General features: G+C 51.3%; 2 protein-coding genes across 5 annotated transcripts in view; one reads left to right on the top strand and one right to left on the bottom strand.

Annotated features, from left to right (window-relative positions):
• The window catches only part of STK11IP (serine/threonine kinase 11 interacting protein), a 41,215-nt gene that overhangs the window by 19,311 nt on the left and 8,446 nt on the right, over positions 1–13,458 (bottom strand). Inside the window, exon 2 of the mRNA XM_026853093.1 lies at positions 5,148–5,162. The gene's annotated coding sequence lies outside the window, so the exon portion shown is untranslated. The remainder of the gene's footprint in view (positions 1–5,147; positions 5,163–13,458) is intronic.
• Positions 4,932–13,458, top strand: part of SLC4A3 (solute carrier family 4 member 3) — a 29,601-nt gene continuing 21,074 nt past the window's right edge. For 3 of the 4 annotated variants that reach the window (XM_026853089.1, XM_026853088.1, XM_026853091.1), the window contains exons 1-5: positions 4,932–5,072; positions 6,302–6,458; positions 9,957–10,288; positions 10,791–10,933; positions 11,463–11,674. In XM_026853089.1, coding sequence (XP_026708890.1) covers positions 5,019–5,072; positions 6,302–6,458; positions 9,957–10,288; positions 10,791–10,933; positions 11,463–11,674 — 898 coding nt within the window. In that variant the 5' untranslated portion in view covers positions 4,932–5,018. The other variant, XM_026853092.1, reaches the window with a different exon arrangement.

Below are 13,458 nucleotides of genomic sequence, written 5' to 3'. Positions count from 1 at the left end.
CATGGCACGGTGCAGGGCGGTGCATGGCGCGGGGCAACGGGGCATGGCACGGCGCGGGGCCCGGTGCTGGGTGCTGCACGGCGCGATGTGGTCCCGCCGGAGGGGCTGCACGGCACGGCATGGCACGGTGCGCGGTGCGTGGTGCAGTGCATCCCCAGTGCGTACCTTCGTCCCTTCACTACCCCCGCTGTACGCGTGTCTGTGGGAGCTGTCCGTACGTCCAGTGGAGGGGTGTCTCCTTGTAGCTGTCTGGTGCCGGTGCTTCGTTCTGGAGTGGGTTTTGTTCCCGTGTGCTCGTGTGTGTGTGTGTCTGTTGGCCGTGCAAGCTCCATCCTGTCGGGTACTGCTGTGAAGAGAGAGGCAGGGAATAGAGCAGGTGCTCCAGAAGTGAATGGCTGTGGTGGTTTATCCAGGCTAGTTGAGTATAGGATTCATTGAAATATTTAAACCTTATAAAATACTTCTGCATTCTTAGTTTCAGCGTAGCCATGTGGCAGAGAGATCCACAGGTTAAACCCTTCATGGCTGAAAACTTTGTGTGTTTACTGTCTTATGTGTTGCCTTTTCGTTCTGGTGTGTGCATCCCTGTTCCTCCACTGGGGTAGGGGAAAAGCAGGGGCTGCACATCCCACTCCTCTTTCATTCGGCTTTGAGGCTATGACTGTCACAACAGCACCCAAAAGCTTTGGTGTATGCAGCAGCACCCCTCCTGCTCCTCTCCTCTGTGGACAGGCTCATTAGTATGTCTTCTCAGGAAAATCTTCCCAGGCCTCTAATCCTTCCTTTTTGGGCTCTTCCCATCTGTGTCTATCAACCAGAGTCTCTTCTCCCTATTGCCAAACCGGCTTTGCCCCTGTGGGTTTATCCCTATCTTAACATCCACTCCCTGTCTAGACACTCCACAGCTAAATTATTCTCAGCCCGATGGTCAGGGGATTAGGGAAGAGCTGAGGAGATGGATGTGGGGCCTGATGGCTGTTTCCACGCAGCCCCTTGCCCATGTTGCTGGGGCAGCCTGCTGTAGCCCTCCCAGCTCACCTTGATTGCAAAGGGATAGCATGAATTGCTCACCTTTTCCCCTTGAAGACGTGCCAGTTGTGTTTCTTTTTCTCAGCCAAACAGGAAAGCTCCTGCACTGGCACTGTGTAGCAGCCTCTGGGGGCAAGGGGAGCCCCGCTGGAGTCCCAATTAGCAACATGTGGGAGATGCCATAGCTGCCACCACTGCAGGGGTATGCCTGCTCACTTTCCTTCAGCGTTTGTTTAGCTTAGATGGTTGGTATGAGGATCGGTGGTTTAGATAAGCCAGTTCTGTTTACTGATGTGCTTGTGGAGAGAGCAGGGAGGTGTGAGTACTCACAGGTCGGTAGGCTGTGGATTTTTCTGGCCTCCCTTTGAATCCGGCCTGCTGGCATGACGTTTCTATTACAGAAAATTACTTCTAGTAGGAATGCTGAATCACGTACTCCCAACAACCAGGAGGTACAATAGGATGAAGGTATTGTTCATTCAGTTTTCTTTACTGTTGGTTTTTTTTTTTCTTTCCCCTTTTGTCTTGTGTTCTTCTTATGGCAGCCCGGGCAGTGATGCCAGCAGGCTGGGTGCTTCAGCATGGTGCTCATTAGCAGAATTCTCCCCGATATTAATTCTAAGTTCCTTTTTTAAATTTTAACCCATTTCTATGTCTCTTTGTGCAGGGCTGCCTGAAAAAAAAAATCTTTAGTCCTGTTTTACACCCCTGAGATCTTTCCAGACTGCTGGCTTGTCCCCTCCCCATCTTAGTCATTCCATATTGCGCTAGACAAATTTAGCTCCTAACCTTTCTTTATAAATCAATCCCTCTGGCCTACTGGCGTTTTTTTGTTGCTCTTCTCTGAACTCCGTCTGTTGTGGGTAACAGCAAAGCCAGGCCAGATTCGAGTAGGTGTCCATCCAGCCTTTCTCCCAGAGGCTGCACAGAAGTAAGGGGCAAGTGGCCTCTAGTGGCCAGCCATCAATTAAGCACCAAAAAGAAGCACCAGTGCTCCCAGGCCATGGGCTCTCCCTTCTCCAGAAAACAGGAGAGCCTATAGGGTTAGGATCGGAGAATGTGTCTCCCATCCTCTTCCCTCTCTCAGCCCCGAAGTGGCAGAGCCCTTTGGCCGCTCTGCCCCCAAGCCCTGCTGGCCCAGGGCACCCACACACTGCATCCTGCTTTCACAGGATGATGAGCGGAAGATCGACAGAAACCCTGTGGGCACTTCGCTGTCCCTCTGAAATTTCAAAGCAAGTCCCAAGGGCTCTCTTACTTTACTGCTAGGACAACTGTCTTGCTTTTAGCTGTTCAGTGGTGTCATTAGAGTGACATATTTTCAGCATATTTCAGAATACACCACTCTGGTGGATAAAGAAAGATGAAGTTCGGGGTTGTCCCTCCCTTTTAACTTTATTTAGGCAGTCAGGCTGTAGTTTTAAACTCACTGTAACATCTTGCAAAGCTAGAGCCAGCAGACTTCATTGCATCCAGGAGTTCTCCTGGCCATGGGTTTCCTCCCGCCTGGAGCATGAATGCTCCTGAGAGGGAACATGAATGCTCCTGCGAGCCTCTGCCTAGCTCCAGATAAACCTGAGCTTGTCCTGAAACGAAGCACATTGTTTCACAATGCAGTTTCCTTTGGAGGTCCCATAAGGCACATTAGTGGTACAGAGGTGGATCTGAGCATTAGTGGGTTTTTTTGTTAAATTACCTTTACCATTTTGCTAGTTTTCAGTGATTCTGCTGCTGCAGGAGCTGCCATCCAAAGCTCCATTATCATTTTATTTCCTAAGTAGTAGTACTTGCAACATATTTTTGCAGGCAGTCTGTAGCTGTGGATGTTATGTTCCTTACAAATACCCAATCCTTTCTTTTAAGAGTCATGATGGTGTGACCCTGCAGGGCTGCAGAGCCAGGTTTCCCCGCCAGCTCTTCGCACTGGAATAAAGCGTTCCCTGCCTTCTGTTTCAAATGTGCTGCTGTTTGCTTTCATGGAGTGATACCCTCTTCCTGAGTTAAATGCAAAGGAAATAAAAGCCATGTATTACCCTTTTCACTATCATGTCTCCTGCTAAAAAGCAGCTCAGTCTCTGCTTACAGATGATTTCCTGACCTTTCTCCTTTTTTCTGTTTTCTTTCTCGGAACTCTTTTACTCCGTCTTTCTTGGAAAAGAGGGTGTGAAGTTTATGATTGCAGCTTAAGATCTACAGAGTAGATTGGGTATTTTCATTCTTTTCTGTCCTGTTCCTTATGGCCTGGACTCTGCATTTGCTTTTTAGACATCTCTCTTGGCAACATATTTCTCTTGAGCTGTTGTGGCCTCACCGTAACATTCAGTTACTGAAGAGTCCAATGAGGTGTGAGTGTGTTTAACTTCCATTAAGTTTTGCCTTGTTCCTGGTTAATTAGGATGGTGGGCCAAGGGATCGTATTTCATCAGTGGTCAGATTAGCTGCTCAAAAACTTGCCTTACAGATGGTTCTAGGATTTTTGGTTGGAATAAGCTCTTTGGGTAGGCAGAGTAAGCAGAGACTGTAGTGGCACCTTTTGGAGATCTTCAAAGATAGAAGGAGAGATGATGAAGTGGCCTTACTGGTATCATCTTTAGACCATCTGGTTTAGTGGTTTAGTGACCTGTCTTGAACAGTGGTCCATACTAGGTACTTCTGATGAGATAGTGAGAAACTCCCCAGCAGATCACTGGAATATAACCGATAATACTACTTCCAAAGCTTTCATAGCTGGGGAATAGCTTGTTCTGAAAGATGGGTTTAATTTATCTTAATTTTCTTTGTCATAAATGTGTCAACTTGTTACCCAGAGGATGGCCAAGCTATCCTCTGACTTTGCTGTTTTTTTCTCCTTGATGACATCACTGAAAAAAAATGTTTTCTTTTGCCAGTTTTGAGTTCATTTGTATTCTACTCTTGTAGTTTTAACGAATGTCCCTTTTCTTGTTCTGTGAGATGAGAACACTTTGCTTATCCCTGTTTCCAAAGCACTGTACATGTGCTTACATCTCCTTCTCTCTGTGAGTTCAGAAGGGTTTTTGGAGGTCAGTATCTTCCCAGTGCCAGTCTTTGTGCCAATCTCCAATTCTTCCTGGGGTGCAGCCCATGCTGAGCTCAGCCTGCGCTGTTGCTGTAGATGATAATGACTACAGCTGTTTCTGGGTTAGTCTCTATCCCACTCCTTGCAACTGTGGCACCTCATTGCCTTCTTCACTTGCAGTTGCATATTGAGCAGACTGCTCCCTCGGGCTGCCCACAGGGTCTTCTGAGTCCTTCAGCTACACCCGTGCGGACAGGGCACAAATCCATAGTCTGAAGGTTGGCCTCTTTCCCTGTAACATGTGTTGTCCTGTGTTTGGTGTTTGAATGCTGAACTGTTTGTCCTTGTGCCATCTCTCTGGCCCGCACAGATCTCTCTGAGGTTCCTTCTGGCCAATTTGGGATCTGCCCAATTAGAGATAGGTGGCACAGGACCACTCTGCTGCCTGCTTCTGGCATGCCCTCCCAGCACCCTATCTCCTCAACTTTTTCTTTCCCTGGCTGTCAGTCATGCCTCAGCTTTGTGCAGATGTGCTGGTGGAGAGGTGGCTGAGCAGGAAGCCTTTCCTTCTCTCTATGTAGTCGCTGTCTCGGTCAGCCCCTGCACTCTCCACACAGCAGGTCATTTGGAGGAGGACAGGGTCCCGTCTGCCCTTGAACTGTTGGAGTCAATGCACAAAGCAGCACGGGTTGGGCCATTCTTGCCCCCTTGCTGCTGTGTGCCAGGGAACAGGCCTGTCCTAGTGATGCTGGGCAGGTTCCCCAAGGGCTGGTGAGGTGACCTCTCTGGGTTAGGAGCCAGAGGGGTTGAGAGCAGTGGCCAGCAGTCTCCCACAACCTTCCCTTGTCCTGCCCTCTCTCCACAGGTTATGCCACTCTCCAGGTTTGCTGGGTGCCTGCCGGTGAAAGAGAAGGGTTGATATTTTGCACAGGCCCTTAGGTCCTGAACCAAAATGGCATCTGGAGAGTCCCCTCCCATAGGAGATGTCTTCATCGACCTGCAGCAGGTGAGGTGGGAATCTAGCAGCAGCGGGGCTGTGTCTTCCCCAGGGACCATGCTCCTACCAGACTGAGTGTGGGACCCGCATCCTGGCAGCCTGTTGCAGTAGGAGACATGGCCTCTCTGTTCACGAAGGGCTGCTCTGTGCAAAGGGTGCCTCAAGGCTGCCCATGAGCCCATATCCACTCTTCATGCAGACAGCAAACTCTGGTCCAGAAAAGGCCAAAGGTTACTCTGTGGGGTCCCTGTGCCTTTGCATGCCTTTGGGTGGGGTAGGCAAGCAGCAGGAGGAGCTGGGCAGCTTGCAATTAGACTCTCCTCATTTAGTCTGGGCTTGGGACAGCCATGCTAAGGTGAGAGGAGAAGCAGTCTCACCCACAAGATATGAAGCCATTCCCAGGGCACAGCTGGGAACAGCTGGGAAATGTGAGGAGAGGCACAACTCGGCTAAAGCCGCCTTGCTCCCTCTTTCCGCCCAGCACAGACAGATTTGTCACAGTTGGGCCTCCTTCTGTTTCCATGGAAACACGGGAGTCCACAACAGCTCTGCTGGCATTTCGGCTATATTGACGGAAAATTTTACCAGCTGCAGCTGCTCGGGAGATAGAAAGGACAGAAGTCACCTGGCGATGCTCTTCTTGGAGCCTCTCCACCAGCAAAAGGCAGAGAAGCACCCATAGCCTGAAACAGGAGAATGGGCAGAAAGGCCTGAAGAAAACATGCCAAGGGGAATGGGGGGCCCCTAGAGGTGCAAAGGGGAGGTGAGAAGGCACAGGATGGTCACTGACCCAAGGGCAGTTCACCAAAGCAGGGATGCTGTTTCACAGGGGGAATTACAAAGGAGGTCTAAGAAAGGGAGGGATGGCAGACTGGGCAAAGGGAAGGCCAGAGGGTGGCAGTTAGATGTGAGGAGAGAGAAATTCCAGCTAAATAAAAGCTACAGATCTCTTCTAGTAGGAAAGACAGGCACTGACATAGTCCCTTGATGTCTACCACTCAAGGGAGATGTGGTAGACCACTCAGGTATCTCTGCAGAGTGTCACTTGGAGGCTTGCTGATCTGTTCTGGCTTGTGGTTTTGAGTGGAGCTGTGCCTCTAAGTGAGAAGCTATGCCCCAGCCCTGTTGTGTGGAGCTTGCTGCTCCTCAGCAAGCCCAACACTGTTTGCAGGGCAGAAGAATCCAGAGGGCTGTAGGGTCCTGCAGTGTTTGATTCTTGTCTGGGGATTTCTGTGCAGGGCAGAGATCGCGCAGAGAAAGCCTCTCCTGGTGCCGAGGACGATGAGGACTTGGATAAGACTTTGTCAGTCGAGAGATTTGGGGACCTGATAAGCAAGTCAGCATCAAGCAATCTGGAGAAGCAAAGACGCAGCTACAGTGAGAGAGATTTTGAATGTATGTAGGTTTGAACTGTTGTACCCACTTCTATCCATGCTGCCAACCCTCGCTCAGCCCCACGTGCTCTGTAGCCTTGTGCCAGGACACTGCTGATCGTGCTAGCCTGCTATTTTCTTCCTCAACTTCAGAGCATTCCTAAAGTGCTATGTACATGCAGTTTACCACCAGTGCCCATGGCTTCTTCCCAGTCTGTTCTCTGTTTCCCCTGTCCTTGCAGGCATAGCCACTGCCCAGTCCACATGGCTGCATAACTCAGCCCAGGGTGTTTGCTCACCTCCTCACCCAGCATCAGGGACCTCTGCAGCCACTTCCCCCACCTTGAAATTTCCAGTTTGAAACTATTTTTCTTCCATATGGCTGCAAAGAAACATCCAAATATGGCCAGAAGCCAGTCTGTCCTCCCCAGTTTGAAAGCAGATGGCTCCAGTGAGACATGACTCTGTATTCTAAATAGCAACCATGAAACCTTTGGGCTTATTTCTCAAAGAAAGGACTGCAAAATAAAAATGGGATGTGAATTTAAAGTGATGTAGCTATCTCACCTGTCCTTCCATGATGAAGACAACCAGTGTGCCCAACTCACTTTGGCTGTAACATGAGAGCATGCCCACAAGAGTGGGCATAAGCTATTGCCTGGTGTAGGGTGGGTCATTTTAGCTTGTAGTAACAGCAATGAAGGGCAAGAAGAAGAGGCCCCGGTCCAGCAGCCTGTGTGTGTGGCAAGCAAGTAGCAATGGTTGAAAGAGTTTCCCACTCTCTGGCTCTCACAGTCAAATACTGCTTATTTTCCAGCTTAGCTTTGGTGGGATACAACCTTGGGATATGTTCCAAGTACATCACCAGGCTGTTTTCTGCTTGGCCACTCATTTCCAATGGCTGTTGTAAAAGTTTGCTGGTAAAAGTCTATTACTGTAGTGCACCCCAGCTGCTACTTTCTGCTTGTGTCATTTCTCTACAGAGGCTTCATTCAAATAACTTTCCACCTGAGCACACAGTCACTTGCGCACATGGCTGCAAGGTGCTAATAGCTTTGCTGTGGGTTGAATACCTGTCCCATGCCCGTAAGACTTACCTGCTCAGAAGCTCTGCCTGTGTGCACAGGTGCGCGGGTTGGCTTGGAGGACATGGACAGTCTGCTTGAGCATGCATGGCAGAAGCTTCTTTGAAAATTTGACTACAGATTTGTACTGTTTGGGGTTTTTTTTTTTCCTTAATAGGAGAGTCCTTCTTTCTTTGTCAGAATCAAGCTTGTTTTCCTCTGAGCTCCTGATGTATTCCTGTTATCCAGGATTACTGTCAATCGTGTTTATCAGAAGTTTTATGCAGTTTGTATTCATAAAGCTGGAAGATCTGATTAGGTCATTAGACTTTGAAAGAAAACATACCAGCCCACGGAGGTGAATGCTCTCTGGGTTGAGAAATGTTTCCTGCCCTATTCAAAGCCAGGAATTCCTAATATGTAGGCTTTTCCTTCTGGGTTCCCTATTCAAATTACTTTTTCCTATCTCTTGTATCAAGTTCACTGAGAAGGGTAATCAAACATTGGACACTGGTTTGGCAATAGCTTTCCATACAGGCAGGCAGTGCAAGGAAGGGAGCAGTGAAGGAAGAGAGGGGCTGGACACATGGGAGTTACAGGAAGACAAGGAAGAAGAAGAGGGAGTCATGAAGCCTTTTGTGTTTGGGAGAGGTATGTTTTTCCCACCTCCAGGCCACCTCTGTGGAGACGTGATCAGTTGACAAGGAGGTCTGAGTGCAGGGGTGAAGACTAGTGCTCCCCTCTTCTGTGCCAGATAAGCCATTTATCATCACTGCCCTTCCCTGCAGCCCAAGGCTTTGGTTTCCCTGTGATCCAAACATTTCTGTAAATGTTTCTGTCTTGGTCTGATGTGAACAAGCCAGAAGGGAAAGCTTTGTGCTGTAGAAGGAGCAATGTGTGTACAGCTGAGGCCTTCCTTGCTGCTTCTTACATTAGAAATTCATGCCTGGCCTATCCATGGCACACAGAGCAGTGCTATGGGAGTGCAGCAGCAGGACAGGAGGGTCTTTTTGCCAAAACCAGCGAGTGAAATAGGGTACATCCAGTTAAGTCAAAGAAAAGAACACTTAGGAGGAAAAATTGTTGACAAAGAGACCAAACTCTTTCCAATTTGCAGATGTCTGACCATTCCAAATCTCCTCTAATCTTGCCAGAAGCCTCTCTCCTGCTGAACAGGGGTGCGTGTGAAATATCCCTGCTGTTCCCAAGGGGGGAAACAAGGGAGAAAAGACTTGAGAAACCAAAGGAAAGGAAACATGACAGCAGAACAATGAACCTGCCTGGCTCTCCCAGGGAGAAGGTTACAGCTTCCATTGAAAATGTCCTTTGAAGGTAGTTTTCACTATAAACAGATTTTGCTGCCATGTCACAGGAAAGCTGGGAAGGAACCAAATCAAAACAGACTGGAAACAATTCCTCAGGAAGAGCTGCTGAGCAAAGCCCCCTTGCGAAGTGGCTGGTGCCCCCGTGGTTTCAGCTGCTCTGGGTACAGCCCCAGGATCTGTGCATCCTGCAGTCTGCCTATGGAAGGCTTTGTGCCTGCAGATAGACCTGGCAGAAATGGATTTCTTCTCTCTTGCAGGAGATGTTGAGCTTACCCTGTTCCCTGCCTGGTGCATTATCATTGTTTTTGAGTGAAGGCTCAGAAATGCCATTAATTTCTTCTCACTTTATAATTCCCACGACACCCAGGTCAAGCCTGTATGAATTTCTCTTTGTAGATTAGTTTAAAGAAAAGTCCTTCTGCCCTGGTTTTTAAAAGACAGCCTCTTAATTGAACCTGCATTTCAGAGGCTGGTAGATGCAAGCCCTCACAGTACCTGGGATGTGGACTTAGGTTGCATCTGCACTAAAAGGCTTAGTCTGTGGTTCCTGTGGGTATGCAGAAGGGACTTTCTGTCAAAGGCTGGGGGATAAATAAGGCACATCTATTTAACTCAAAGAACACTATGCAGGAAAGAAGTCATAGAATCGTAGAATCATTTAGGTTGGAAATGACCTTTTAAGATCATCAAGTCCAACTATAAACCTAACACTAAGTCTACCACTAAGCCATGTCCCTAGAATGTTTGTGAAGGCCCCAAATCATGCCTGAGAATGTGAGAAATATTTCCCCATGCTTAGGAAGGAGGGATATGGTGCCTCTGGCAGGTCGCTACAGCTCTGCATAGCTGTGTGAATGTCTTTGAGCAATACTGAGAGAGGAGTACTACCTTTCCCAGGGCAGCAGAGCTGTGTTGGGATGGTTTGGCACTGCATGAAGGCTGCCTCCCCAGCCACCCTAGGCTGGACACAGCCTGCCACATCACTGACAGAGTTTTGCTATGTCCCTGCGGGCTGGTGGCTCTCCTTGCCCTTCCTGGCCCTTGATCTCCAGACCATGCTGTTTCCTGGAGGGGCGCCTGGCAGGTTCCTCCCAGCCTCTTCCTGCCCCTGACTCTCTTTTTCTCTCTCAGTCCACCGCCAAACCTCGCACCACATCCATCATCCCCTTTCCACTCACCTCCCTTCTGCCCTCAAGTTCCAAAAGAGGCCCCCCCGCACCAGCCGGAGGAAAAAAAGAAGGAGGAAAAAGAAGAAAACCTCAGTACCCCCCTCGGAGGTCACCCCCACCATCCAAGAAGAGGACGAGGAGGAGGGAGAAGAGGAGGAAGAAGAAGAAGAAGAAGAGGAAGAAGGAGAATCTGAGGCAGAGGAGGCCCAGGAGAAAGAGATCTCTGCAGAGTCTGAGGGCGAAGCTCGTGGGAAAGACACGTCCCCTAAGCTGGAGCCCCCAAGCAAACCAAAGGCAAGGCTAGGGTATCCCTGCCTGGATGGGGTCTGGAAATTGGGGAGGTGGAAGAGGAACCAATGCCAGGAGGGTGCCAGGGTGCATGGTCAAGGGAGTGTACTGCTCAGGGGGAAGAGGTTGAAGCTGTGCAATAGCTGTGAAGCTGTGCTGTGCAATATTGTTGGAAGAGTGGTTTTCTTATTGCCTAGCAGAGATGGGCACTGGAGGACAGTGAGAGATAAGCCATTGCATGGGGTGGATGCCAGGGAGGGTGTGCATGACCATTGTGCGGGTGTAAAACCCATGGGAGAAGATCAATGTGTCTGTTCTTAGGGCACATAGGATAGGATATAGGCACATAGGATATGCTCAGTATGACCAGTTGCAGGTTATGGGGCATGTGGGGGAAGCTGGTGTGACCCGTTCTATCAGGTGGGGACATGGGGAGGTTCTGCATGTCAGGGATTGAGGCGAAGGCTGCCTGCCCCGACTCTTGCTGTCAGGACTATTGTCTCTGCAGTTCACCATCGGCAGCGATGAGGAGGAGTCTGGCAGTGCTCTGGCCCCCGCACAGTTCCACGTGGAGGAGGAGTGTGGCATCCTATCCCCCATGCCACGCTTCACCGACCTGCTGCAGGACAAGGGCCCTGCCTCCCTCTGCAGGTAGGTGAGCAGTCCGAGCTGCCTGCTGCTCTCCCCGATGCGGGGTTGCCACACAGACCATGTGCCCAGGGGTTGTGCCTGTGCCCAGCCTGAACTTGTCTGCTGAGCCAGAGGGCACATGGGGACTGGAGGGAGAGCAGCTGTGAGCAACATGACTACTTTCCAGTGGGACAGTCACTCCCTGGATCTCCTGTGACCTCCTTGGGTCTGTGGGATCCCCAGGGTGTGGGTTTGGGGGCACAAGGTTGCACACCTGGAGTACCCTTCCTCCCAGCTAAGTTGCGCTGTCGTGCTGACCTGCAGGCTGGGAAGGGGGCCATGAGGCCATTGACTCAGCTGGGTCCCCAACCCTGACTAGTAGCTGGTCCTACTCTGCAGTGGGGGAGTAGAGGAGCAGAAGGGGCAACCTTTGTGTTTCGGGATAGTTGACTCCTGGCTCTGGGTCAGGGCTGGGCCTTGGGACCTCAGCCCCTGAGAGGGGCCAGCGCCCATCCTCATTTTCCCTGTTCTCTACCATCGGTTCTTACAGCCTTCCTGGGCCTCGGGAACGACTGTCTCGTGGCTGGGAGAAGCGCAAGCCCTGGGGCCAGGTGGCAAGTGGACAACGGGTTACCTATGACTTAAAGGAGAGGATGTGCATCGGCAGCATGACCACGCTGGAGAGTGCAGCATACCAGCGTGTCCCCACAGATGAGGCCGAGGCCCAGATGCTGGCGTCCGCTGACCTGGACGGCATGAAAAGTGAGGCTTTGTGACGCTACCTGTGTTACTAGTGTGCATGTCCCTTGCTTCTCCCTGCTTTTCCCTCTTTCTTAGCACCTCCAGGCATGGTCTTCAGCCTGCTGTAGGATGTGGTCCTTATCTCCCAGTCCCCCAGCCCCAGCTTTTCCAGACCTGGCTCCTCTCTGTTAGCTTTGCAATGTCCACAGTACCAGTCCCTAAGTTTCCAGCACCTCTACTCACACCCACCCCATGAATTCTTCCTCCTTCACCCACCCCACTACCCTCCCTGGTTCAGGGCTCCTTGCATTTCCCTGAGACCCAGCTCTCTCCTCTTCTGACACACTTTCCCAGTGATCAGCCCTCTGTGCAACACGCCAGCTCTGGCATCACAGAAAACCTGAGATGAGGAGCCTCCCCTCTCCTCTGCTCTCTGGATGGAGAGGCGGCTGCCCCCTCCGGAGCGCCTCGAAGGGGGACTGCCCCTGTGCGCGGCTGAGGTCAGACAGAAGAGACGTCATGGAAATGCACTCTCCGGGCCCCAGGACATGGAGAATTCAATAGGTTGCTCCGCAGGCTGGAGAGGGAGGGAGAAACCAGAGGGGAGCGAGGGAGAGAAGTGGTGCTGCACGCACAGCCGGGCTGTCCCTGGGCCACGGGCACTGCATCCCCGGGCATCTGGCACAGAACCCCGCGGCAGAGCAAGGATCCTGCTCGTGAGGAGCTGGTGGGGCAGCACCCCACAGAAGCATCTCTGGGTGGAGCCAGCCTTCCTGGGACTTCGTCAGTCCCCAGGGGCTGCTGCAGCCGGCGCCTTCATGCCCCGTGAGGAGAGGAGCACGGCACCGGGGCTGGGCCCGGGACTGCGGTGAAGCCCCTCCAGGGGCGCAGCCTGGCTACCCCATCCCCTTCTCTGAAGGCAATTGGCTCATAGCACCTGACCCCTGACCTTCACAAGGACAAAATGACAACCCTTCAGGAGAGAGAGGAGGCAGCAAACGAACTGGACGGGGGCAGCAGCCCGGAGGTAGTGATAAGCACCCGCATTCGTAACTCGCTCGGCTATGAAGATTTTGATGAATTTGCTTTTAATTTTGAAGACTATGATTTATGGGAGGCCATCAGAAACCATCTGGGCTACTCAGGCGGGGAGCCCACCTGTAAGTACCGAAGCAGTGACCCCACGGTTGCAGCTGTAGAGCAGAGCCCCCAGCTAAAGTGTGTATCCCTCACCCTGTGCTTGCTGTCTGCACCCTCTCCATGTCAGGTTGGTCTCCTGGTTTAGAGGAGGTACGGTCTGCCCCACTGTGAGTCTGGGGACACTGGAGGAGCTGCCTGGTGTCTGTGTGTCTGTCCGAGGTCTTTGTACAGATCTGTGTCGTAGTGCTGAGGTGCTTCCCTGTGTGCGTCTCGCTTGAGCAGCTCTGGAGGCAGCTGCATCTTGCTGTTTGTGCTTATCAGGATGTGGCCTGTGCCGTGGCCAGAGAAAAAGCAGCTGCTCCGAGGTGTGTATAAGGACAGAGACATTTCCCCTTCCATCTGTGGCACAAGGTGACAGTGTGCTGCTGCTCTGCTGGAATTCGAGCCGAGCTGCAGATCCAACAGCAGAGGTGGGTATCAGGTTCTCGGCTCTGCACCGTAGCCTAATGCCCAGAGGAAAAAACAACCTAGTCCCTGTGTCTGCAGGCTTGACTGTGGCTGTGAAACCTGCTAAAGGCAGGCTGGCTGGTGTGCCAGGAAGGGAGAAAAGAGGAAGGAAGCGAGAGTGGGAAAAGCAGGGAAAGAGAGAATAGGAATCCTGAGAG

The sequence above is a fragment of the Athene cunicularia genome, assembly GCF_003259725.1.
Source record: "Athene cunicularia isolate RWA chromosome 7 unlocalized genomic scaffold, athCun1 chr7_part1, whole genome shotgun sequence".
In the NCBI taxonomy this organism is placed as follows: Eukaryota; Metazoa; Chordata; class Aves; order Strigiformes; family Strigidae; genus Athene; species Athene cunicularia.
This window is presented reverse-complemented; position numbering and strand designations above follow the sequence as displayed.